The sequence below is a fragment of the Dermacentor variabilis genome, chromosome 10, assembly GCF_050947875.1.
Source record: "Dermacentor variabilis isolate Ectoservices chromosome 10, ASM5094787v1, whole genome shotgun sequence".
In the NCBI taxonomy this organism is placed as follows: Eukaryota; Metazoa; Arthropoda; class Arachnida; order Ixodida; family Ixodidae; genus Dermacentor; species Dermacentor variabilis.
The window spans coordinates 83,203,154-83,227,959 of NC_134577.1; the positions used below are offsets into that span (position 1 = coordinate 83,203,154).

Below are 24,806 nucleotides of genomic sequence, written 5' to 3' on the forward strand. Positions count from 1 at the left end.
ACACTGCAGAAGGCGTGCGGACACCGCCCGAACTGCAGCAGACGACAGGTGCGAGTCCGTGCCCTGACGTCACGCGAGCGGCGCTCGCAGCGCCCCTCTATGTTGTTCTCGGGGCTAATAGGGCAAAAGTTGCGACCACTTACTTAATTCATCTGCTTCAGATTTGGAGTGTGCTACTCTAAATAAGTTGCTCCAAATTTAAGACGCGTAGATGCGGAAATGTTGGTTTTTATTACTGTGCATTAATCTGCTCCATATCAAAAGGATTCTGCTTCAAAACAAAGATTTTCTTGCTCCAGAAATTGCTCCAAACACTGTTTCAGTTGTCGTATCCCTGCGTAAATAAATAGTTGTTTGTCAGCAGTCAGAATACGACACACATTTTCATGGAAGGCGATTAAAAAATGGTCTACAGCAGAAATCAGTCTCATGTAAATAAGCCGGCAGTATCTGCCTTCCACAAGTGAACTGGCAGGCATCAACTTGTATTAGGATTTATAATGCTCGCATCTTGAATGCTGGAGAATAATGTGCAATGCTGGGAGACGTCGCAAAACCCATCTTTCACCCCAAGCGCCAGCCCGCAAGAGCTACAGTATACTTTCCTTGCGGAAACCTGCGCCGTGACCGACTGAAGAAGTTAACGCAGAAAATGGGGCTAGTAGGTGTTGATGCATTTGCTGTGACATGGTTACTAGCGCTAACAAGACTAGCGCGAAAAATAAAAAAGGTGGGAACGGTCTTGTTGGCGCTAGTAACTATGTCACAGCAAATACATCGACTGAGGAAGGTTCCTGCAACTTGGAACTTGCTTGGCGTCCCATTACTCCGAGGCAATTTTTCTGAAGTGCCCTCGCTGGTGTCGCATGTGCTACACATTCAGCAACCACGAAAGTACATTCGGCCATGACGCTGTATACAGCCGACAACCGCTCCAGCAGAAACTAAAGAAGCAGCTTCCGAGAACCGGCGTCCAGAATTCTACTATGGCGCTATTATAGTACTGCTAAGAAAGCATAGATAGCACAGATAGCACTGCTAAGAAAAATTTGGGCAGTAACAGCGACGGGCAACAGCATCTCGAACGGCACCACACTGGCTGCATCGCCGATGTGGTGCTGCACGTCTACTCCATCGTCTCCGTAAACGCGGGAAAGTGAGAGGGGCGTTTAACGTGACAAGCAGCTGCGGTCTCATTGTCGATGAGCACTCCCTGCCCAGTCGGGAACTCTCCTATAGGAGGGACGAAGGAATCGCTATCGAAAGGCACGCGAGGGTGAAAATGCTCTGCTTGCCGTCGGGGGTAATTATGTCACTACAGGGCACCTGTAGCGTTGGAAGTTAGGGCAGGTAAGCCTATAGTGTGGCTCCCAGGTGAGGACGACGGAAATTGCTGAACAAATGGCTATTTCACTAGCCCTGCTGGATAGCTCACGGGATGTTATCCATAGCGATTCAAGGTCTGCAGTTAGAGCATTTGAAAAAGGCACCATTTCCAAACAGGCCCTCAGACTTCTTTGAGGCAAGGAAACCACGCACCACTTCATTTACTGGTTTTCCGCACATCAAGGCCAGATAGAGGGTGCTCCCCCCAACCTCAACGAGTCGGCTCACGGGCCTGCGCGCCCACTTGCCCATCACGCTACCCCCGACCAGTCGGAAGACGACTCCCAAGAGAACAAAGACATGCGCTTCACCTGCGACCAGATTACTAAAAGCTACGATCCCAGCCGTACAGCCTACATCGTTCCTTCTCTGCGGATCAATACAGCTCAAGCACTAACGCTCCGTCTGCTACAAACGAGTACGTATGCCAATCCGTCGCTCTTACGCGCAATCTATCCGGCCACTTTCACCGATGATGTCTGCCGTGATTGCGAAGAAATAGCCACGTTAGAACACATGCTCTGACAGTGTGCCCGGTCATGCTCTGTCATCGATAGTTCGTCTGACTCTTTCCAGTGGTAGTCTATTGACAGCGGAGTGGGCGAAAGGACGGAAAGAGGGGCTAGGAAGAGGAGGAGGGACACGGCCGACGACTATCCGAAAGGTTCACGCTAAATAGTAAAAGGGAACCATGAGAGAGCGAGCAGTTTCCGACAAAAAAATGGAGGAAGAGACATACGGCGTCCGGATGCGGAAAGACAGAATGGCTCGATATCCCCCTCTCCACGGCGAGAGAGACATCGAGGCGCCCTAACCCTAACGGGGAGGCTCCCGCAGGGTTAATACCTTCCTGTGGTTACACGCCGCTTCTTTAACCCAAATAGAGTGTTATTCTGTCTTTTGTCTCTCAACACGGAAAGCCTTGAGACGCCTGGGTTTCTTGGAAGGAGTGGCCCATACCTCTGAAGGTCCTCTACTTTATCGCACACTCTCTCTCTCTCTCTCTCTCTCTCTCTCTCTCTCTCTCTCTCTCTCTATCTATCTATCTATCTATCTATCTACCTATCTATCTATCTATCTATCTATCTATCTATCTATCTATCTATCTATCTATCTATCTATCGTGGGTGTGTGCGCGTGCGTGTGCGCGTGCGTGCGCGATTTCTTTTTTTTTTTGTACTTGTTAACATGGCCAAGGAGTTTTATGGTCCAAATTCTTCGAAGCACTGTGTCTCTTGGTTGAAGAAATACAGTACTCGTGTTCTTAGCGCGTCGCGAGGTTACGGACGAAGAAACGGCGCCGTTGTTTTTTTTTTCCATTTTTTTTTCTTTCTCAAACAAGCTGCGAGCATTGCGATTGGTGGAGATGATAACGCGCCAGAAAGTGGTGAAAATGCTTAAATAAACAATATGACTGCCGGTGTCAGTTGGCTTCTGCTTTTGACTTGGTTGATGGTTCGAACTGCGGTGTAAGCTTTTAAAAGCCCTGTTGCTTTTTTTTTTTTCCTTTTTCCTTTCCATTGATTCCCCTTCGAAAGTCCGGCTGAAGCATTTGAGACGCCGTGTCTCTTGAACCAATGGTCCAGACCTCTAAGACTCCTGGGCTCCTTAGGTTTTTTTTTTTCGGCTATTATCGCGCTAAGAAAGATTTAAGGTCCGAATTCTTAGAAACAGTGCATCTTGGTTGAGTACCTATACGCGATGTTTGGGACAGATGTCTTTCTTCAATTTCTGTTTTTCTTTTTTAGTTTCTGGAATAAGCTGCGAGCATTGCGATTGATAGAAATGAAAACATGTTGGAAAGTAGCGCAAATCGCTTATGAAATGTAATAATTACAGGTGACATCAACATGAACTTCACTGACAGGACGTCTACTAATGCTTTACATTATTCTGATTGTTTTAACAGCTTTGGTTGTGAATGTTTGATTAGGATACCGATACGATGTGCTAACCACCCCATAGGTACATTAATTGCCCATGCATTATGAAATCTGGCATATCCACCAGACGCAGGTGTTCTAATGACCGACATAACTGATCACTACCCTATATCTTTAAACTTTCACTATACTCATGGCTCCGAAAAAATCACGTACACGAAGTTTACACTAGACAAACAATCATTCCTCGAAGCCGTGTCGAATCTTGACTGCTCCCCCATCTTTTCTGCAAATAATCCACAAAGAGCATTTGCACTGTTCATCTCTATGCTTAAGTCCTGTTCTTATCATCCTTCCCATCAAGTTAAATGCAAAAAGAAACTCGCGTCGCCTGAGAATCCACTGATAACAGATAAGCTCCTAGCTTTTAATGCGCAAGAAGGATAATATTTACAAAACCAAGCGGCCACCATTTAAGAACAATTTAGCCATTCGATACACGAAGTTTTCTAAACAGATCTCTGCAACATTGCAGAAAGCTGAAAAGAACATGGCGCGAAATAAAAATTTTGAAATGCGGTAAAAACTAACAAAGAAATGGGAAATTGTGAACTCCTTCTTAAGCAGGGCAAATAATCGCGAAATTATAACAGAAATTGCTCACCAGGGTAAAGTCTACAAACCAGCCAAAGAAACAGCTGATGCGTTCGCTGATTTCTTCTCTAGCAGCGAACTACACACACCTGCGCGTGACAATACCGTGCCCCGGCGCCTGCCATAATCTTTCTTTTTATTTCCAACTACATCCCAGGAAGTACTAAATATTATAAACAACATAAAAATAGCCGGCGCTGGCATCGATAAATTACACCCTTCCCCTATAAAATTAATTGCACTCCTAATAACTGATATCCTTACAGACGTAACCAACATCACGTTTAAATCAGGCAGTTCACCACAGGAACTTAGACAAGGCAAGATCACTCAAACTTTTTAAGAAAGGTGACCGCTCTTTAATCTCCAATTATCGCCCCATCTGTGTACTGCCTTTCTTCAGCAAGGTAATTGGAGATCTTATAGAAAACTCTTAACCAATTACCTTGCAAGGTTTAACATTCTCTCACCATTCCAATTCGGCTTTCGCCCGAGTTACTCGACCGAATTTGCTCTTGTTGCGCTAACCGATCAACTAAAACTCGCTATCGATGAAGGCAATTATGCAGCTTCAGTAGTTGTAGATTTCAGCAAAGCGTTTGAAAAAAATAAATCATCGCATTTTATTTCATAAGCTTGAATCATTAGGAATTACCGGCCCAGCACTTTTTTTACTACGAAATTACTTTACAGACAGAGTGCAGGTAGTAACTACTTCAGGCGTTCATTTTAAAACCATGTTCACTGTGATACTGGCGTCCCCCAGGGTTCCATATTGGGTCCGCTTTTATTTTATTACATTTCAATTATCTGCCTAACTGCTTCTCTTCTTCAAAATGTATGCTTTATGCAGATGATGCTACTATCATTAACTCCCATAAGAGTGTTACAACTTTAGTATCTAACCTTAATGGCGATTTACACAGCCTGCTGGAGTGGTGCCATCCTAACCAGCTACACGTAAACCTGTCGAAAATAAGATTTGTTGTATTCACTTCCCACCAACGAATACTTCACTCCTTTCCTCGTACTTCTCTAGGCGCCAGTCCTATCCCCGCAAGCTTTTCCTGTAATTATATTGATATAGAAGCAGACAGAAATCTTAAATTTATTGAACAAATAACCAAAGTAAGACAGAAGATTACCTGCGGTATCAGGGTACTTCTAAAGGCCCGAAACATATTTAACCATCAAATGTTACTATCCTTGTACTCTTTTTATTGAAATGAAAATAAAAGAAACAGACGTAGTCACCTTATAATGGTGACGTCTACTCCTTTTCTCATAGCGGAAACAACAATATAAAAACTATGTAGCAAAATTAAAAGAAATCACTTCATGCTGTCAGAAATCCACAGCACAGTCCTATATGCCCATGAACATAAGAGTATAAAAGTCAAATGCAAATTGCACCACAATGAGTTCATAAACAAAGTCTTAAACACACACAAACGGCCGTGATGTAGACTTCGATGAGCATATGAACAGATGAGGAATTACACAGTGTTAGAATAATTCACGCACAAAACAATGTATAACACGTAATATACAAGCACTAATAATTACAAATAATAGAAGAACCTTATGGTAACATAGTGTGATTATTCAGTGCAATACCTAGTATTTGTCAAGAATGTCTGTTTTTTCATGAAAATGTTCGAGTGCGTTCAATGCTTTTCGCTGTGCTATTTTCGATGGCAATGAGCCCAGCAATGTTGCGAGTGATAAATGACGGTGAGGATCAATGGAGTGTAGCTCTTGTTCTAGCTGCCATCTTCGCAGCTCGTATATGGGGCATTCGAGGAGTAGATACTTATATTTTTCATTTATTAATTCCTACATTAACTACTGCGTTACTTGTTGGGGAAACACTTACGTAACCCATTTAAACTCATTGCAAATCCTACAGAATAAGGCTATTAGGATAATTTCATTTAGCCTATACAACCACAACGCCTCATCTCTTTTACGAACTAATCACATTCTTTCAGTCAAACAACACGTTAAATATAACCTACGGTCGGACCTTCTTGCTCCGTCAAATCAATTACACGCGATGTGATAGCTTGATACCACAATATTCTGTAATAAATACTAATATTACCAGGTTATCAATGTATGGAAACTTAATTTTACCCAAAATACATACTAATTATGGCAAGCAGTCGTCAATTTTTCATCTATCGCATTCAGCAATACATTATCATTAGATATAAGAACACTTAGAATTCACGAATTTGAGAAACAACTGAAGGAATACATTCTGTCGAATACTGAAGCTTAGTTCACACTCACAACCATTCTTTCAGGGTGCCTTCATTTCATTTTCATTGTCATACCATTAGGTTTCTGTTTTATGTCCTCGCCATATATTCGAGTTCGCAAATTATGTTGTGTACGATCATGTCACTTACGCTCTTAATTTATTAATCGTCAACGAGATTATGCTACATTGCTCTACTATCTACACTTACATCTCTCAATTACTGATTTACTCACTCTTTTTCTGTCGAGTGCAGCCTTACATGCAATGAGTGGGCCCTAGAAAAAGAAAAGATCAGCAGCTTCTTTCTACACCAGCCACAAAGCGTACGTGCCCCAGAAACGGAGATTCTCAAAGTAACATATTCAGCAGTTCGATTTTCTCACCGAGTTCTACGTATATTCAGTTCAGCGACTCTATTTGTTTCCTGGCGCTGTGCCAGATGCTAGTTCCGAAAGATGTAGTGTTTTGGTGAAGTTCAAGGCACGGGCTTTGATGACGTAAGAGTTCGTAGAACAAGTTTTCTACTCTGAAGGTAGCATTGTAAAACAGTTAAAATGGCGCCACCTTTACAGGAAACCGGTCCTCCACGTCCCTACAACGCGAACGCCGGTGATGGACAGCCATGGATTGTCCCTAGGCAGTCTAGCTGTCCCTAGACTGTAAACAAAAATTGCACCCTTAAAAGTGAAAAAGGGTGTAAATGTGTCTATAGCTCACACACTTAGGGTGTCAGTCATATAAATCACACCCTAAGGGGGCGAGGCGTAGACACATTTACACCTCTTTTTCACATTTAAGGCTGTAAATTATTTTACAGTGATACCGTCCCAAGATTGCTCTGCGGGTCACGTATAGTTTTGAGTATTTGCAACCTAGTAGAAGTTGTGTATTTCTAACCAAAAAAAAAAATATCCAGATATTATGCCACATAGAAATTGACATAAGCGAAGCATTTCGCGCGACTGATTGACGCTTATATTGACCATCCAGTGTGCACCGGAGATATCTTTGAGCGTTGGAGCACACGCAAACAATGTAGTCGACTTTGTTTAGTGATCCACTTCGAACAAGGTTGAGGGCAAACCTTGCTTTGAGTGTTTCGACTGTCGTTTGTCAGCATATTATTACCGCAACCATGTATTGCGTTAAATAAGGGGCCCTGCAATACCTATTTGCGCAATCGCCGAGTGAGCGTCCACGGCGTAAGAGAGCACCGCCGCACCAACCTTTTCTAATAATTCGTCCAGTATATATATACTAATCAGTTCTAAAGCGACGGGTTCTGCAGTTTCACTGAATATCTTCGGTCGGTGGACGCGCGTTCTCAAGCGTGTCAGTAAAGTATTTTACCAAACATGTTGCAATAAATTTTATGGTGAGACTTAGAACGCAGAAGATCAATAATAAGACATGTCGGCTGTAAAGATACGTGGATATCGCAGCGGCTGGACTTGTTCATGTGAATCTGAGCGCACGTACTGCTTCCGTTTCTCACGGTTTTCGGACATAACAATACTGCATGGAGCTTTCAGATGTAGCTCAAGGGGTGGTGCTTAGTATTTGACATATTTAAAGGTAAACATCAGCAGTGTCAACTCCTTGCATTTCTGGAAACGATTATGAGCTGCTCGGATAGCGCGCTTCAAGTCTTCCATTGTGATGAATCGCATCGACATATTGGTTAAAAAGTTCATTAGTCTAATTTGCAAAATTACTTATTACTACATCGAGTAAACTTCAAACGTACACTTTTCTGCTAAAGGCAACCCAGGGAAAATAATTTAATTACCTCATCTTCTTTGTTCTTGTGAAATTTCGTGAAAACCCTGTGTATTAGTGGTATAATTAACTGCCTTCTGCAGCGGCAAATTCATTGTTTATTCTCCACTGGCACGAAGGACTACACAAACGTGCAACGACGTTTCAGTGTCTAGTCACGTTAGCTTATATTATAGTGTTCCAAAACGCTTGCGTTGTTTCCGCATATATGACTTCCGAGACCACATAGCATGCCTTAAATCATGGAATCCGCAGGCAGCATGACTTTGCGTCATCGATGACGTGAAGTAAAGCGAAAAACAGCGCGCTCTTTCAAACCTGCAGGAGAGATTGAGCGGTGGGCTATGCGAGATTGTATATTCCCTACAGCACGCTGAGCAATAATGTTTGGCTCGCATTTTCCCGGCGACGTTGTCTACTTATTTGCGGATTTTTCGTACCAGGTTCAAGAAGTGTAGCGCGGTCCCGTCAACAGTAATGAGCTTCAATTTCGATTATTTGTTGCAGCCTGGGCATTTATCGATATAGTTATTTGTTTCGTATCGTTAGTCTGTCAATTCGTAGGGAACAGAGCAGGTCACGTCCATTATATACTTGTGCCTTTATTACAACGCCGAGTGCGCTCATTTGCAGGTATTCTCCTTCTTCACTCGCGCCGCCACTTAGCTTATGCGCATGCGCACGCGACCGCTCCGTCTGTCAACTCGGCGACAAACACACATACCCACCACCGCACCAGAGCCCCGGAGTTGTAGGCAAAAAGGCTTTGCTTAAAAAGCCTCTCCTATCTGCTACAGACGATACCAAATTACTGGGCCGAGATTTGGAAGAAATAGTCGAAGCTACCTCCGATTTCACAGTTTCTCAACACCAGTCACTCGAGGTGTGATTACAGGAAGCATGCTGTGAAAAAAAAAACCAGAAAGAATTATGCGACCGTAACGTGTTTCATTTAATTTGTAGAAGTTCCTACAACGGGTCCTGCTCGCCAGACAGCCGAAGCTACCAGCTCTGATGAAGCCCCAAGCTATGTGCATTCGCTCACCTTCGCCCGTTCGAGGAACGCACCCAACGAGGACGAGTCAGCGCTGTCCGACTGTCGGTCAGTTCCTGCCGAAAACTACATTTTCCCCCAGAAACCGTGCCGGTAGGTCTTTCCAACGAGGCTGGTTTGTGAAATTTCCCTGGCTTTCGTACGAAAGCAAAAGCGACGTAGTCATGTGTCACGAGTGCCGTCTACATAAGGAAGAAAAAGAAAGAAAGAAACGTCGGAAGTGTGGAGCCAGCTTTTGTGAAGGCCGGGTCTAACAATTGGGGAAAAGAAGCTACGGAAAAGTTTAGATCACATGAAAAGCGTCAGGTTAACTTGGATTCTGCGAGTCGAAATTTGTCACATAAAAGAGGGCCATTCCTGTTTCGCATCTCCCGTCGCAGCAATGCAGTAAACAGCAGGAAGATGCCAAGGTGGCTCTGCGTGCCATTGTAATTTCGCTGCCTTGATTACCTCTTACCGCCGAGGTCAAGCTCTTCGAGAGCGATCTACAGGTGACGGAAATTTGCTCGACCTGCTCGAGGAGAGATCGGATGATATGTTGCAGCCCTTAAGACAGGGTTGATTGACTAAGAGGGACAGATAGGTTAGCGGCGACGTGCAAAACGAGTTTATAGAAGTTACGGCTCATATCGTACTACGCGAAATTGTGAAGGACGTTAAGTCCTGCGTTTTACGGTGTTATCGTTGATGGCAGAACGGATATATATGGTGAGGAACAGTTCACTTATTTGTGTGCGGTGGGTGCACGGCAAGACGCTTGGAAATCCGAGAGGAGTATCTCGGCCTGTATAACGCACCGAACTGCAGATCCGAGACGTTGTACTCGGCCATCAAAGACGTGATCTTGCACCTAAGCCTTGACTTTCACTGTTTACGAGGTCATGCACTGCTTTGTAATGGGACGGCGAATATGTCGGGGCGTTTTTCAAGCGTACAAAAAAGACTTGGCGAGTGTGAGTCAAGGTGAGTCACACTGTAGCAATCACTGTTTAGACCTGGTAATGCAGGAGGCTAGCAGGAGCTGTGAAGTAATTGGAGACGCTCTCAGCACTGTTAAAGACATTTCCAACGCAATCCTTGACTCAAAGGAGGGCAAAAGTGTTTATGCCTATTTAGTAATTCCTACGGGACGCGAAGCTGCTATAGGGGTCGGGCCAAGGTCAAAAAACCTGCTGTCGCGTTTTCCAACGCGATGGACCGTTAGAGTAAAGTCAATGCAAACGTTCGTTGATAATTACGCTAGAGTTCAACAGACACTCAAATTGCTCTTGCAGACAGCAGATTCAGTGACCGGCAACAGCGACACAATTTTGAAGGGTTATGAAAGACTTCTGCAGAAATCTGAAACGCTGTTGGGCATAAACATTCCCGTGGCCTTCTTCCGGGCCTTGTGAAGAACTTGCAAAGGCTCTACAGCGCGTGATATACCGCGCCGCAGCTGCGAAAGAAGCATCAGAGGTTCTCTGTGAGGCGATCTTCCGACTGCGCTTTGGAACCGCGTTTGATCAGCTGTGGGAACAGACTAGCACAATTGCAGCTAAGCTAGGCCTGAAATCGAGCCTCGTATCTCCAGTCCGTCAAAACCGCCTATTAGGTCGAGGCGACAGACAGGCCTGATCAGCCAGTTGCACTAGACACTAAGGATGCACCGCAAGTGTTTCGCTGTTGCCGACGGATCATAAGCGAAACGAAATGGCGTTTTGAGCAGCCTGGCATGGACGAGCTCGTAAAATTAGAAGGCATCTTGATCAACGCCGCTGGGGCTATTCATCATCATCATCATCATCATCAGCCTGGTTACGCCCGCTGCAGGGCAAAGGCCTCTCCCATACTTCTCTAACTACCACATTCATGTACTAATTGTGGTCATGTTGTCCCTGCAAACTTCTTAACCTCATCCGCCCACCTAACCTTCTGCCGCCCTCTGCTACGCTTCCCTTCCCTTGGAATCCGGTCCGTAACCCTTAATGACCATCGGTTATCTTCCCTCCTGGGGATATTCAGTTCACAGCAGATAAACTAGAAACTCTTTTGGGAGTACATGCAGTTTTACTTTGACCTGTACCGACTCCCGGCGCAGTTGCTGCTTCCGCCAACTCTTCTATGCGACGCTGGTTCCCTCACAACCCTGCAGCGTTTTGCAGATCATCCAGAAGAAATCAGAAACTATTGGCGAGTTGCGAGATCAGGTCTTAAGATATGTCCAGCTTCTGTTTCCCATATCTGCATCCATACCCCACTCCCCCTCCCCCACTAAAGATGCAAGAGAGTTGTAGAATACAGGGGGACGCAAGCATTGAGGCCCGTTAGCGCTTGGGACCACGCTACTGCGCATGCGCAGTATGCCCCAAGCGCTAATGGGCCCCAACGCTTGCGTCCCCCTATAATATAAACCTCTCTATAGTTCCGGCGTCACTGCCTTGTGGTAGGCCTGGGAGAAAATTGTCGGCACATTTGACGAAGACGCAGCGTTTGTCCACTTCTCATCGCCAACGAAGTGTGCTCTACGAAATTTCGGGCACATCGTTGGCTTCCATTCGGTTCGGTTAATGCAGTAATGCAAATTAATCAAGTTGTGAGCATGTTTTATAGGCGCGCCAATGCGTGCGCTGCGATGTCAATCAAATACTCCACGCGGCGCACACAGCTGATCCAACACCGTTCTCGCTGTTCACGGGGACACGGTCGCGAGGAGAAACGAAATAATGTGTGTGCCCGGCGGAGAACTAAAACAATTGTTCGAGCATCTAACAACGTGCGATACATTTCGAAGCTGCGACTGAAACCCAGGAGTACAGCAGCGTGTATTCTTGTAACTGTAACATTACAGCCGTGAACGAAGGCCTCTCAGAGCGCGCCCGGTAATTATTAGTAAATGTTCCTGATCCCTTTTGAACCAGGACACGCGCTTCAAACGACACTGTTACAAGAAGCGAGACGTTGTGCCCCCATCCTGTGCAATGTTACATTTCTCTCTTTTCATTTTAGTGCTCGCGCTGTAATTGTTACAAGGCAGATTGAGAGATGGCGCCACCATCCCCTGCGATGTGTTGCACGCTGGTCGAGCGCTGTTTCCGAATCCTTCACTTCCTCTGTTTCCGTAACCCTCCTCCACATCTTGAAACTTCGAATGACTTCGAGCACACTAACGAAATAATCAAGTTGCGTCAGGCGCTCCGTTACCTTGGCACTGCTGTCTGAACACTGTACATTCACACCGCCATGTAGTTACACATATTGTTGTACCTCAGTGCTTAATAAACCAAGTTAACCCCGTTTAATAAAAGTCCAATGTTCTATCGCCCACTAAACAAAACATAACGAAACATGTCGTCAGGAGCATAGGTCGCCATTGCAGTGTTTTATAACCGCTGAACGCGCCACGCAGTCATGGAAAAAAGGAGTGGAAGGCAGTGAAAGAGAAACATATAGGACAGAAACAAGGCGCTGCTTCTGTTCCTGTGGTGTTTTCTTTTTTCCCCGTATTTTAATATTGAATTTAAGTGTCAACTCGCGCGGTTTATTCTCCCGGAAGAATTTTCACTTAATTGACCCTGCGGATTTTATAGTGATTAGCAAATACTGTAAAACTTAACCTCACAGCTGCTCGATTCGCTTTGACCTGCTCCGCAAGCTTCATCTGTTTAGCCAACTGAGCTTTTAGAGCTGTCACCTGTTCTGCGTAGGTTAAAGTGCACGCTTACGAGTGCGAATTCGCCGATAACGCAGGCGTTATCACTAAGGCGACGACTATACAGGAATCGCGAGACACGCTAAGCTTTTCATTAATGGGTGAAATCGAAGGACGTATACCTTTAGGCAAAATGCATTCTTTGCTCCGTGGTAAAAAAACCTCCGTCCAGTCATTTCCTGCATTTCTCGTGCATTCTTACGAGATAATGTAAACAGTAATATATTAATTGCAATGGCTTTCAGCTTCACAGAGGCTATGCAGGTCCATCAGCACAGTCGAAAAACTGAGAAAAGTGAAGTTTTCTGCAGACCAGGTAATGCAAACATTGTGTCGATGCGCACTACAACATCAAATTTCCCGCTTTGTACTAAGTGCGAAGTAGTGGCTCAGCTTTTTATTTGAAGATTAAAATCCAAAAAAAATCTAAATTATTACATAGTACTTACAAAATAAATTTTTCAAACAAAAAATGTATTTAACAAGGCATATAAAAATGAAAATTTTTGATAACTTGCGCATGTCTTTTATTTTCACACTAATACAGCGCATTTGGCGGCGCAGAAATGCAAAACGCCGCCAGATCTGGCCAGGCCTCACGAGGTGAGCCTTTCTGTTGATAAAGTTTAGTTCTCTCAAAGCAACACAGAGGGCGGCAGCAGACAGCGCGTCGTTCGTCGTTCGCGCCACCAGCGGCGGCTTTTGTCGGTGGGACGCTGGATTTCGTCGTCAGCAGCTGGTCGCCTCGCGAGCCTAGCCGATCCGGGGTGCCTGTGAATTCGCCTCGCCTGCGCTGATCGGCCGTGCTGTGCGTGTGTGTGTGGTGAGTTGTGCGTGTGGTGCGCGACCGCGAGCTCGAGCCTCGCGCATCGGCCGTCCGTTATTCCTGTGCGACACCTCGCGCTTTCCCGACGCCGGATTGTGCGTGGCCGCGCGCGCGCGTGCGACATTTCCGCGCGTTCGTCCCCGAAATCAAGCAGCGGCAGCGTTCGTGAACGCGCAGTATTTCCGAAGCCATGTCGGCCGTTGCACTGTCGCCCGACGCTCCGGCAATCCGGCTGTGCCATGTCGTCAAGTGGCCCGACTACGAGGGCTTCGGCTTCAACCTGCACAGCGAGAAGTCCAAGCCCGGCCAGTACTTGGGCAAGATCGACGAAGGAAGCCCCGCACAGCTGGCCGGCTTGCGCGAAGGGGACCGCATCGTCGAGGTGAACGGCATCAACATCTCCAACGAGAACCACAAACAGGTGGTCGAGCGGATCAAGGCAGTGCCCAACGAAACCAAGCTGCTCGTGGTCGACCCTCTGGCGGACGCCTGGTACAAGGAGCACAAGATCATCGTCAAGAACAGTCTTCCGACGGTCAAGCAATGCCGCAACCCCGTGCCCAGGCCCGGAAAGGTGAGCGCCGTTTGTCGCCCGTCTCTGCTGGAGTGCATTTCCACATCGTTTTCGGCGACCGCGCTAAGCGCTGTGTTTTCGGAACCTTTTTTGCTTCTTCTTCTTCGCGGCTGTCATGACACGATTCGGTACGGCGGTCGCCGTTGCTCGGGGCTGACGTCGCAATCCGGTCCGCGTAGCGAACCAGTCGGTGCAGCTCGTAGCGAACGAGATTTCTGTCCGGCGGCCGCCGGGGGTGTTGTGTTTGTTTACGCGCCTCAAGCGTGCGCCCAGCACTGGCCTTCTCCGCGTGAACTCCTCCTCTAGGTGAAGGACGGGTCACGCCCTTTTTGTTCTCTGTCATATTTCTTGTTTCCCCAAAGACGCACCTGTCTCAAAGAGCGAGCGCAAGTTTCGGTTTAACGTTCGCTACGTGTGTGGGTGCGGGTCGGACCTTATTTATCGCGTGCTTTTAGGTCTGGCAAGTCCGAGCCTGGAATGTGTGAGCGAAACCATGCGGGCCTGGTGCCTTTGGTGACCAGATCGATGCTTGCTGAACGCTGACGCTGAAAAGGCGAGAAAAAACTGTCCCCTGCGTCGGTTAATTCATTGAAAGAAACCGCATGATTGGTGAGATACGCAAATCCCTAGGGCATTATCAGTTGGGGATTGAATAGTTTGAGAGAGAATTCACTCGCTCGGGGAGTGAAAACTTGCCTGCGCTGTGCAACCGGACTTCATTAATGCAGAACGCGCGGAGACGTTTTTCCGAACGTTCGCGCTTCAGGTCTGCTGAGGGTACCGTTCTGCGTTCGGCGCTCAGCGCTAACCTCTGTGTAACTCTGCCTGTCGCGTTTGTTCGCACTGCAGCCCAAACCTTCGCTCGCGGCATTGAACTATAGCGGCTGTGGGCCTCATGCGATGCGCGGGGTCTCCCGATAGACAGCAGGAAGTCTGGCGGGAGAAATAAAAACTCGCCAAAGCGAAGGCCAGCAGGAATCATTCGCCTCTGATTCATTCTGGCTGCTGAATTCTTGCCTGCATGGGAAGCAGGAAGATGCCGAGACCCGTCACAGGTGTTGGCTCATTCGAGGGGAGAGAGAAAGCGCCACGAAAGCGTTCTACGAATTTCCGATTTATTTATTTACTGCTGCGACAAATCGGAGGTGTCTCAGTCTGAAAAATATGGCGCGCGTATTTGCCCACGCTGAAGGATACTGTCTATTCTTTATTCTTTTTTCCCCTCTATCTTGTTACCTGCAAGCTTCTGCAGAAGATGGGAATACCTGTCGGAATGTATTGATGGCGATATGCGCTCCAATTAAAGCAATAGTTCACCGCGTATCTTGAGCTTCATCGTTTGCCACTGCCTGTAGGAGCGAAGGAACGGCCTTGACCGTTCGCGCAGCGTCGTGAGCTCGACCTAACACAATTCTTTTTTCCGGTATTTATTACTTTTCGCCACACTCCAGACACAAAGGGCGTAGATTAGCATAGTTGAAGCTGTCTCCTTTTTTCAAGCTGGAATCCCACGAGCGACTTGACAGCGCTGAATGTATATGCAGCAGTCATAACGACGACGATGTGTCTGCTGACGTATGAGCGCAAACTGTTATCCGCTGTACCTTTTTTTTTTTTTTTCCCCACCCTTATCTGGTTTTCAGTCTCTTGTCTTCTGCTGTAGGTCGAACGCAGACCGCCCCGTCAAAAATTGTTTTCACGGACGCGTCTCAATAAATCTACGCGTTGTGTTCACACACACACTGCACCTTTATTTTGTTGCGTCCTTCTCGGCCGTGTCTTTGGCGCGCCTCTCTTTTTCGACGTGCGCGACCTCGTTCTGAATGAACTATGGCTACGCCGGGGGGCGTTCCCGATAACTCAGCCGGTGGTTCGGCTGAAGGTTGCGAACGCAGCGCAGCTTCTGATACGCCGTCGTTATAGCTACTCTATCTCGCCTTGTTCTAAATGCGAGAGAATGCAAAGGAACCACGAGACACGTGTCCACCGCGTGTCCTGCGGTTTCTTTCTTTTTTTCTTTTTGTCGTGTCCTTTTAACCCTGTAATGATAAACGTATCATGTGTGCTGCGACGATCTTTGACACTTCAGCATTCTCATTTACGTGCGGGCAACTTGGCGCAGTGTGTATCGTATAATGCGTTTTTTGTGGCTCCACGGCGAGTTTTCAGTGGTGGATAGTTCAGCGAACGAATTTGCCCATTCGTCATTATATTCTTGAACTTTTGTCAAATAACATTTTTCTTTAATTTATTGCGTAACTGTATCCTTCGTGTCCAGAAATAAAGGTGAGACAGTTGTTCTAATTTTCCTTAATGTGGAAGTGTTACATCGTTCAGGCAGACGGGAACAACATCGTCCTTATAGGCGGGCAGAAGCAACCGTACGTCAGTTTATACCCGTAATGCGCTCTTTCAAAACCTCGTTTTCTATAATTTGGAGGGAAACAATGGTTGGACGTTACAAAAAGAGTAGAGTTTGGCCGGTCATCTAATGTGTATACAGCGGAGTGGTCTGTTCCAGTGACGGTTTAGTGGATGCCGAGGGAAAAGAAACGTACTCGAGGGCGGCAGGGTGGTGGCGATGGGGTTAGTCAGGCAAGTTGCCGGCGCAGATCGAACTCAGCTAACGCAAGAGAGGGGTAATTGGAGATTGCTGGGGGTAAACTTTCGTCCCGCAGTGGGCATAATCAATTAGGCTGAACATGACGCTGTACTTATAAAGTACACCGAACGTGCCTTTTTCGGATTTCGCCCCAAAACCACAGCGTCCGTGCGTTAGTGTGACGTCATGGATTTCGTAAGTGTTTCCTCGCGTTTGGCCCTTCTTGTAGCGCGTGAAGTTCTCGAAACTTGCAGCGCCGAGTATTTGGTTCCTTCAGAAAACGGTGCACTTCTGTATTTACCGAAAAGAACAATTACCTGGACCAGTGTAGACGCTGGTAAAAAATCCACGATATCGCTGTGAGGCATGGTGCGGGAACTTCACGCTGGTGTCACCAGCTGTCTTTTATTGTGTCTTTGCTTACTTACCAAGCTTACTCCCACGGTAATTGCGTTTTTGAGGTCGCAGAAGCGAAATTCGCCAATGCAGCTCAACTTCAAAGGACACTAAGGAGCGAAAAATATTTCATCTGTTTCTGTGGATTACCCTTTGTAATACCAAAAAAAAAAAAAAAGAAAAAGGAAATACGAAAAGATACTTCGAAACCCGTGACGTCACACTGACGTGCCAATGCTCGAGTTTTGGAGCGAACTGAAAGAAAATGAAGTTTTGACCTTCACTTGCTCTTCTAATAATCAATATATTACCGCGAAATTAACGAAGATTAAATTTTCAAGGTATATTTTGTTAGCCTGAACTGGTTTAAATTACTTTTAGACTCCTTTTAATATTCCTGTGTAGTCCGCCTTTAACTAGACCTCAATCAATCAATCAGAGCTTCATTCTACAGTGTCAAAAAGAAGGTGCGTACAAGAACATTTGAACCAATATCCTTTCTGGCTAGTATCTGGTCACTACAATACAAGGTCACTTGTAGGTGAGCCACATTCTTGTTAAACAATGCACAGTTTTAAGAAATCAAAAGATATTAGCTTAGCAATAGACAGTACATTCAAAAGCAAGAATATGGGCAGTGATCGCGCAGAAATTACTTACGATGCGTGCTTACAGAATCTAAAGCATTTGAAGCTTCTCGCAATGGACCCGTCGTTTACACATCCCATGTCTGCGCAGTTTCGCGTCTCATCAGCGTCTACTGCCGCTGCAGCTCGCCGTCGGTAACACGTACTGGCCGGCCACTCTCTTTAAATAGCGAAGCGTTTTGACTCGCACTCGGCAGACGCGCACATGTCAACAGATAATGGCGGACAGTGGCACCTAGCAGACGGCGCAACAGAAACGGGAAGTGTCTGCAGTATATTTGTCATTTGGCCACGGGCAGCTGCGAAACGGCATCAGGGTTGCTCAATTCCCCGTCGTTCTCCTGGTGCAAACCTGGTACGTCCAATAGCCATACCCGCCGCTAATATCAACAAAGCCTCGCACTGCCTGTGCATGGCATCTGTCCTTTGTGGCGCGGCTCTTCGTTGTCGATCAACCGAAACCTCCGAATGTCTTTCGTGCATGCAGGCCACGTGACTTGTATACACCAGGTGCTAGATAGGTGCACTCAAACTTGCGACGAAAGTGCATGTGTCGTTGTCATCTTTCCAGCAAGGCATACTTTCAGTCGCTGCTGGGAGGCCGAAAAAAGAAAAGAAAAAAGGCTTGTAACAACAGTCCATTCTGCCGGTGAACTCTGGGGGTAAGGGCGGAGAGTGAATGACGCAAATCAAATTAGGGAATTCATGCAACGTCCCGCAGCAACAGGCATCATGAGGGAAGGATCATAAGGGATGCCGTAGCTCCTGATTCATTTCGACCACCCAAGGATTTCACAGTCACAGTTAAAGCGGCTTGAACGTTTTCGGCATTCTGCCTCCATTTGAATACGGTCACCGCGACCTCGTGCTCGTGAGCAGCATAACCCCATAGCGACCGAGCACAATCGCGGTGGAACGACAGCAGCTTTGGCCGCTGGCATCAATCCAGTATAATGCTCCCCGCGTAGTCTCGGAGGATATGGTTCAATCACAAACTTTCTTACAAAATATTACTAGTCGGAACGTTTAGCTACCATTAAAGTCGTGGGTGGGAGGTGGGGGGGGGGGGGGGGGGGTAATGCATGGATTTCTCTTATCTCTGCGCAAGTTGCGGCATCAGGTGCTAATCTTGCGGAGTTATTTGTTACGCCTTATACCTTTCTAATGTTCCAAGAGCTCATAGCTATCTTAACACAGCGAGGCAGTAAGCCTCTGCTCACGTGAGTAGTTATGGCAGATCTTTACAATTAGAAGTTTTAATCCAATGTACTGCTCGAAAAGATGCACGGACCGAAGTGAGGTGCCATAGCTAAAGGGCTTGTCGTAGGCGCGCACATAAGTGATCGATCGATCAGGTTGCAGCAAACTGTAGGCCACACGGTTTATACACAAGAGCACGCGGAACGAAGCGTCCACAGGCATATCGTAGAAGCGCGTCAAAGTGTAACTGAAGAACGTCGAAGACGAGGGCGCGCCACTATGTAATAGAAAGATGAAGTTGCTAAGTGGACGAATCCGTCTGGAACAGGAAGGAGGAAGTTTAGGCAAATCCACATAACTACCTATCATTCCCGTACGGGAGTGCCATTCGGAACACCACGTTCCGCCATAACTTGTCTAGCTCTGCAATGGCGGCATTTTGAGCCAACCAGGGAAGCCACAGCAACCGTCTCGGCCAATCAGAGCTGACACTATGGCGGAAGTTGTCAACGTCCAGAGTAGCAACTCCGGATAAACCGCCATTATATATATATATATATAGACACTATAGTACCAGAGTTCCCTCTACAGTGATCATGCTAGGAAACTCTATGGCTTCAACGGGCTATATATCTCGCGTTTTCTCTACGGGTCCGCGACCAAGAAGAGCGTATGTGCATGCGATCTTATCGCCGCAGACCAGAGCGACTTTGTACACGCAGATCGTTTCCTTTTTATTGCATGCTTTCGGTTTTCCTCGCTGGCCAAAGGTGCTGCAGCTCGCGTTACCTTTTTCTGCTTTTTTTTTTTTTTTTTTTGTACGGGGTCACAGTTCGGCGTGCGAGCCGTGTGCAACTGTGCCCCGTAATCTACGGCAGTACCGCACCCGGTATCTCCCATGCATGCCCTGGAGAGTCGTACCTCGAACGTGCATCGCTCGTAACACCGATAACTGCGGGTCGTCACGGCGTGAAACGGAGCGTTGTACATACCTGGCTGAAGTCGACTGCGTAGCCGTTGCAGTGTACCGTTGCAACCGCACTCACGTTGCAAGCGCTTGCGCTGTATTCAGCGCCCACAAAGGCCCCTGCGGTCCAAGGTTCTTTATGACTCGTAGATAGCGTGACCATAACATATACAGGGTGTCTCAACTATCGTGCACCAAGATTAAAAAAAAGAAAAGTATGCAAATTCCACGTAGCTGGACAGAAACAAGGTATAGTGCTGTTTGCCGTCACTTGGAGATACACAGATTGTTTTTTTTTTCATCCCGCCTATAATTACGTAATCACTCTTAATTAATCAATCAATTTCTCAAACATTATAGTTCGATGAAAAGTTTCAATGAGAAAGTTCTATAGAGCAACGTGAAAAACTCCCGATGCAGCTTTATGTTTGCTCTGTACGTGCTACATAGGTTTTTTTTTTTTTTCTCCGAGCGTAAAAGAAACCCGCGAATACACGCAATAATTGCCCCGAGTCGCGCGGCAGTTTTTTTTTTGCGTGCGTTCGCGTGGCTTGGGTCCGCCCTGTAGCTGGGGAAGGGGACAAGAAGGTGATGGGGAGGAGAGCTTGACAGCACGCGTGTGCAGACGCGCACCGAAGCGTCACAAGCGGTCACATTGACAAATCACGTAGGTTCGAAGAGCGACCAGTGTACGCTAGGTATTTAATCAAAAAGAGAGAAAGAAAGAAAGAAAGAAGGAAAGAAAGAAAAAGAAAGAAAGAAAGAGAAATTCTGGCGGCTGTGTGCGTACCGTTCTTCCTCCGCGTCCATGTTCCAGTTTCGCTACGTTGAACGCCTCCGTGACGACCAATAGCAACGCGTCCGTTGTTCCACCCCCTGCGGCTACATGCTGTGACAAGTACCAGTATGTATACCAGTATAAGCTATATACTGGTATATATACTGCTCGGTACACTTTTCACACGACGTCACTTACTGGGTGCGAGGACATCTTGCCAGACAGCTCGAGAACCAGAAGACGAGGAAAATAACACTGGTGGCCCATTTGCTAGCCCCTTTGGGACCGCGCCCGCGCTTCCGCAGTCTGTAGTGAACGCGAACTGAAAGTTACAGCGCCGAAAAATGATGGATCCAAAATGTGGCGCCTCCAGCTAGTGGCCGGGACGCGTTTAATTAAGACAGAGAGCACCGAGAATCAGCGAAATATCTGTTTAAGTATGCCTGTTTCGTCCGTGTAAATTTCGCGCTGCAGTCATTCGTTTAGTGGGCCAATCATTTGGGATAGTTGGTGTGTAGGTCGCTATACTTGATTAGTTTGGTTTGTTTGGTTCGTTTGATTTTTGAAACGGGCAGACACCACCGGCGCTATAGGAGACAAGAGAGTTTCATACTGAAAAAAAAAAAAATTCCGAGAGAATTCTGGTGCTATATACATTGTCTACGGGAGCTGCAATCATGGTGGTTGCAGCCATCGTGGGAACGACGAGTGTATTGTCACGTGGTGGTGACGTTGAAGAACACAGTAGCAAATACTGTGAAAGACAAAACTAACTTTTATTGGGCGAACCTGTGCCCACAAAAACAGGCTACACGTATAGCACAACGATAGCGGCGAACACTGTCGGCGATCGTCGGAAATCTGATCGATCTGATCGAAAATCGCGTCGGCTTTTATACAGCAGTCGTCGAATGTTCCAGACTAATCGCTTGGGCCAGCGTGTCTTCCACAATGTTCTACACCATTCGCGCCACGCGATGAAATCAGATAACGTAAGGTTCGGCGACAACAGGCGGCGTATAGAAGCATCGATAACTTTCCAGAAACTTCGAATGCATGCAGGCGCGTTCCGCGCTGTGCGTTAACATTTGTTAGGCGCCGAAACGTGTCTCCCGATAAAGACAAGTACACGTGTCAATATATATGCGTACCTGATTTGCCCAAACTTTGTCCTTCTGGTGAAGAACGGCTCCGCGACTTTGCAAGCTGATCATATTCAGCGAGATATTGCGTTACATAATGCAACAACTCTCAACGATTATTGCACGTACGTATAGATTCCTACATTGCCTACACTGTGTTTAGACGAAACAGCGCTGCTTCGAAATTTCAACCAGCAAAGGTCCGTAAAACGTAGTCCGCGTACTATCACTCACTACTTTAAAATCGGGTGAAGTTAGAATCCACGGGCTACCAATCATTTTTTTTTTTCTTACGAAATATTGCAAAGTGTTTCACTCCGTAGTGTGATTTGTGACTTCACCTTATAGGAATGGATACTTTCTCTGGCGTACCTATACGCATGTAACGGCGTTTTAATCTCACTAGTCTGTATACGTGCGAAGTTTTGTCACTGTGTATTTGTAACATACTTCCACACTGTAATGCCGTGTCTCGCTGCGAGTGCGCAATTAATTAATTACAATTGTAGCTGATTGATCGTGGCGATAGCGGCCACGGCGGCCGCGTTTCGATGAGGGCGAAATGCGAAAACACCCGTGTACTTAGATTTAGGTGCACGTTAAAGAACCCCAGGTGGTCGAAGTTTCCGGAGTCCTCCACTACGGCGTGCCTCATAATCAGAAAGTGGTTTTGGCACGTAAAACCCCATAATTTAAGTTACCCCTAGCTATATAGCTCTAGTAATTTTAGTGGGGAACTCTAGCTCGTCCTTGTTGGTCCAAGCGGCTGGTCTACGTGTCGTGGGTTTGGGCTGCTGAGCACGAGGTCGCGGGATCGAATCCCGGCCACGGCGGCCGCATTTCGATGGGGGCGAAATGCGAAAACACCCGTGTGCTTAGATTTAGGTGCACGTTAAAGAATCCCAGGTGGTCAAAATTTCCGGAGTCCTCCACTACGGCGTGCCTCATAATCAGAAAGTGGTTTTGGCACGTAAAACCCCAAATATTATTATTATTATTATTACGTGTCGTGGGTGCCAAGGCGTATCAGTTTTGCGCACGGCACGGGGGTTCTGAATTAATCGCGCCCTGGAACTGCGAGCACGCGCGAGAAGTGCGTTTATTTTTTTGTTTATTTTGATAAAGATAAAACAGTCCGCAGTGCGTGCAAAACCGCCACAGCTTTCTCTTTGCGCCATTCCATTCGAGATAAGAATAAAAAAGAGAAGGAAACAACGTGCTCAATTTGCTCGTGTTCGTCCCAGCAGAAAGGAATGCGGCTCGCCATCAGAACGGAGGAAAGCTGCTTTAAAATCTCTTCAGGTCGCGAAGGAAAGGGTATCAGTAAACAAATAAGGGAGGCACATTTATAACTGGGCAAAACGCAGACGCATGCGCTCCCGTGAAAAAAAAAAGAAAAAAAGGCAGTAAGGGCAAGTATAAGGTTAGAGAAAGAGAGGCTGATTTACAGAAAGGCAAACAATTTAGCCTGACCTTGCTCTAGCCTTACACTTTGCATTTGAGAAGCGTGGAGCGGGTATATTATTGATAATGATGATGATGGTGGTGGTGGTGATAGGCGACGGAGGTGCATACGTACTATAGTCCATCTACGTTACGGCGCCCCTAAAATCGTGTGTCTAGTCCAGTGGCCTGTAGAAAGGCTACATCTGCTCGTATAATCACGGCTGTGCTGTTTTAGTCAGGCCACGGAACCAAAACGAACTCTTGGGATAGCGGACTGCTATCTAGGGTAACGACTTGTGATTCTTGGAACGTTGTTTCAAAGCCGGGAGAGGCTCGAATGAAGGCGTAGACGTTGAGGTTAATAGCAGCGGCCGAGAGAGGAATGCCGCTATGCAGCCAACGTTTCGGCAAGGCGTAGATTAAGACGAGGTGATAGTGCAGGCCAGGCAGCGCGAATAAAAAAAAAAAAACATAGTAAAGACACGGAGATAGAAGGGACACGTGTACAGCCGCTGAGAAGATATTGGTGGGCTAGTTGGTCTACCATTACAGGTGATACCATTAGAGATGATTTGCACTGACGTCATCGTGGCCGCCGTCTTGGGGCACTATTATATAGCACGTCGAGGAACTGCGTAAATAAGAAACGCGACAGCACGACAGGAGGCTGTCGCGCCAATTGAGGAATGCATGTTAGTGCGCTAATTCGGTGAAAAGTGGTCACCGCGTAAGAAAGCAAAGCAACGTGCGAGTGATAATGCGGTGCGCTGACGTCACGTTTTAGGTGTTGTAGCGCGGTCGTGTGACATTACTCGAAAAAGCTATCTATTGTTCTAAAGGCAACGCACGTGGTGGGCACGCTGACAAATACAAAAGTGCACAATCACGCGTGTGTACACACGCGCGCACACGCACGCACACAGGGCGCTACCTCTGCAACAAAGCCGTAGAGCAGGACGAGCGACGAAGAAATTAGCCGATACCAAAGTTTTGTTGAACACATTTCCACTTGGTCGAAACGTTGGTTCCAGTCTGAGACATCCCCTGTTTCGAACTGGGTGTAGCATGTACGAGGGTGCGCAAGCCGCAGTGTCTTTAGCACAAGCGCTTTTGAAACATTGGCACCAACCTCCGTCGGTAATCACGTTAGCAGTTGCGTTAGCACGTCGCTAGCGCTTACCGTCGCCGCGCTACAGTCTGAAGCCCCTTGAACTCGAGCTCTGAGCTTGCCGGCGCGTAACGTCGTGGACGGGCTTCAGTATACCTCCAGGCCACGTGCCATTTCTCTTACGCGCGAGCTTAACCGATCGCTGCAATGTCTGGCACGGATTCATCTCTACAGCACGCGCGTGAGCTGCAGCAGGTGGCGAAGACGCTGTATAGAACCGGTGACAATGAGAAGGCGCCGTCGGTCGAGAACCTTCAGACGCGCTCGGTACACCTTTCGTGTGGCAGCGTGGCCTTTTCACCCCCCAATATCTCTTTTGACACACGGCACACTTCAGGCGGGCAGGT

General features: G+C 46.9%; 1 protein-coding gene across 2 annotated transcripts in view; it reads left to right on the top strand.

The window, feature by feature from the left end:
- The first annotated feature begins 13,408 nt into the window (after positions 1-13,408).
- LOC142560739 (uncharacterized) overlaps positions 13,409-24,806 on the top strand; it is a 133,263-nt gene continuing 121,865 nt past the window's right edge. For both annotated transcript variants that reach the window (XM_075673039.1, XM_075673040.1), the window contains exon 1: positions 13,409-14,113. In XM_075673039.1, the coding sequence (XP_075529154.1) occupies positions 13,730-14,113 (384 nt within the window). In that variant the 5' untranslated portion in view covers positions 13,409-13,729. The remainder of the gene's footprint in view (positions 14,114-24,806) is intronic.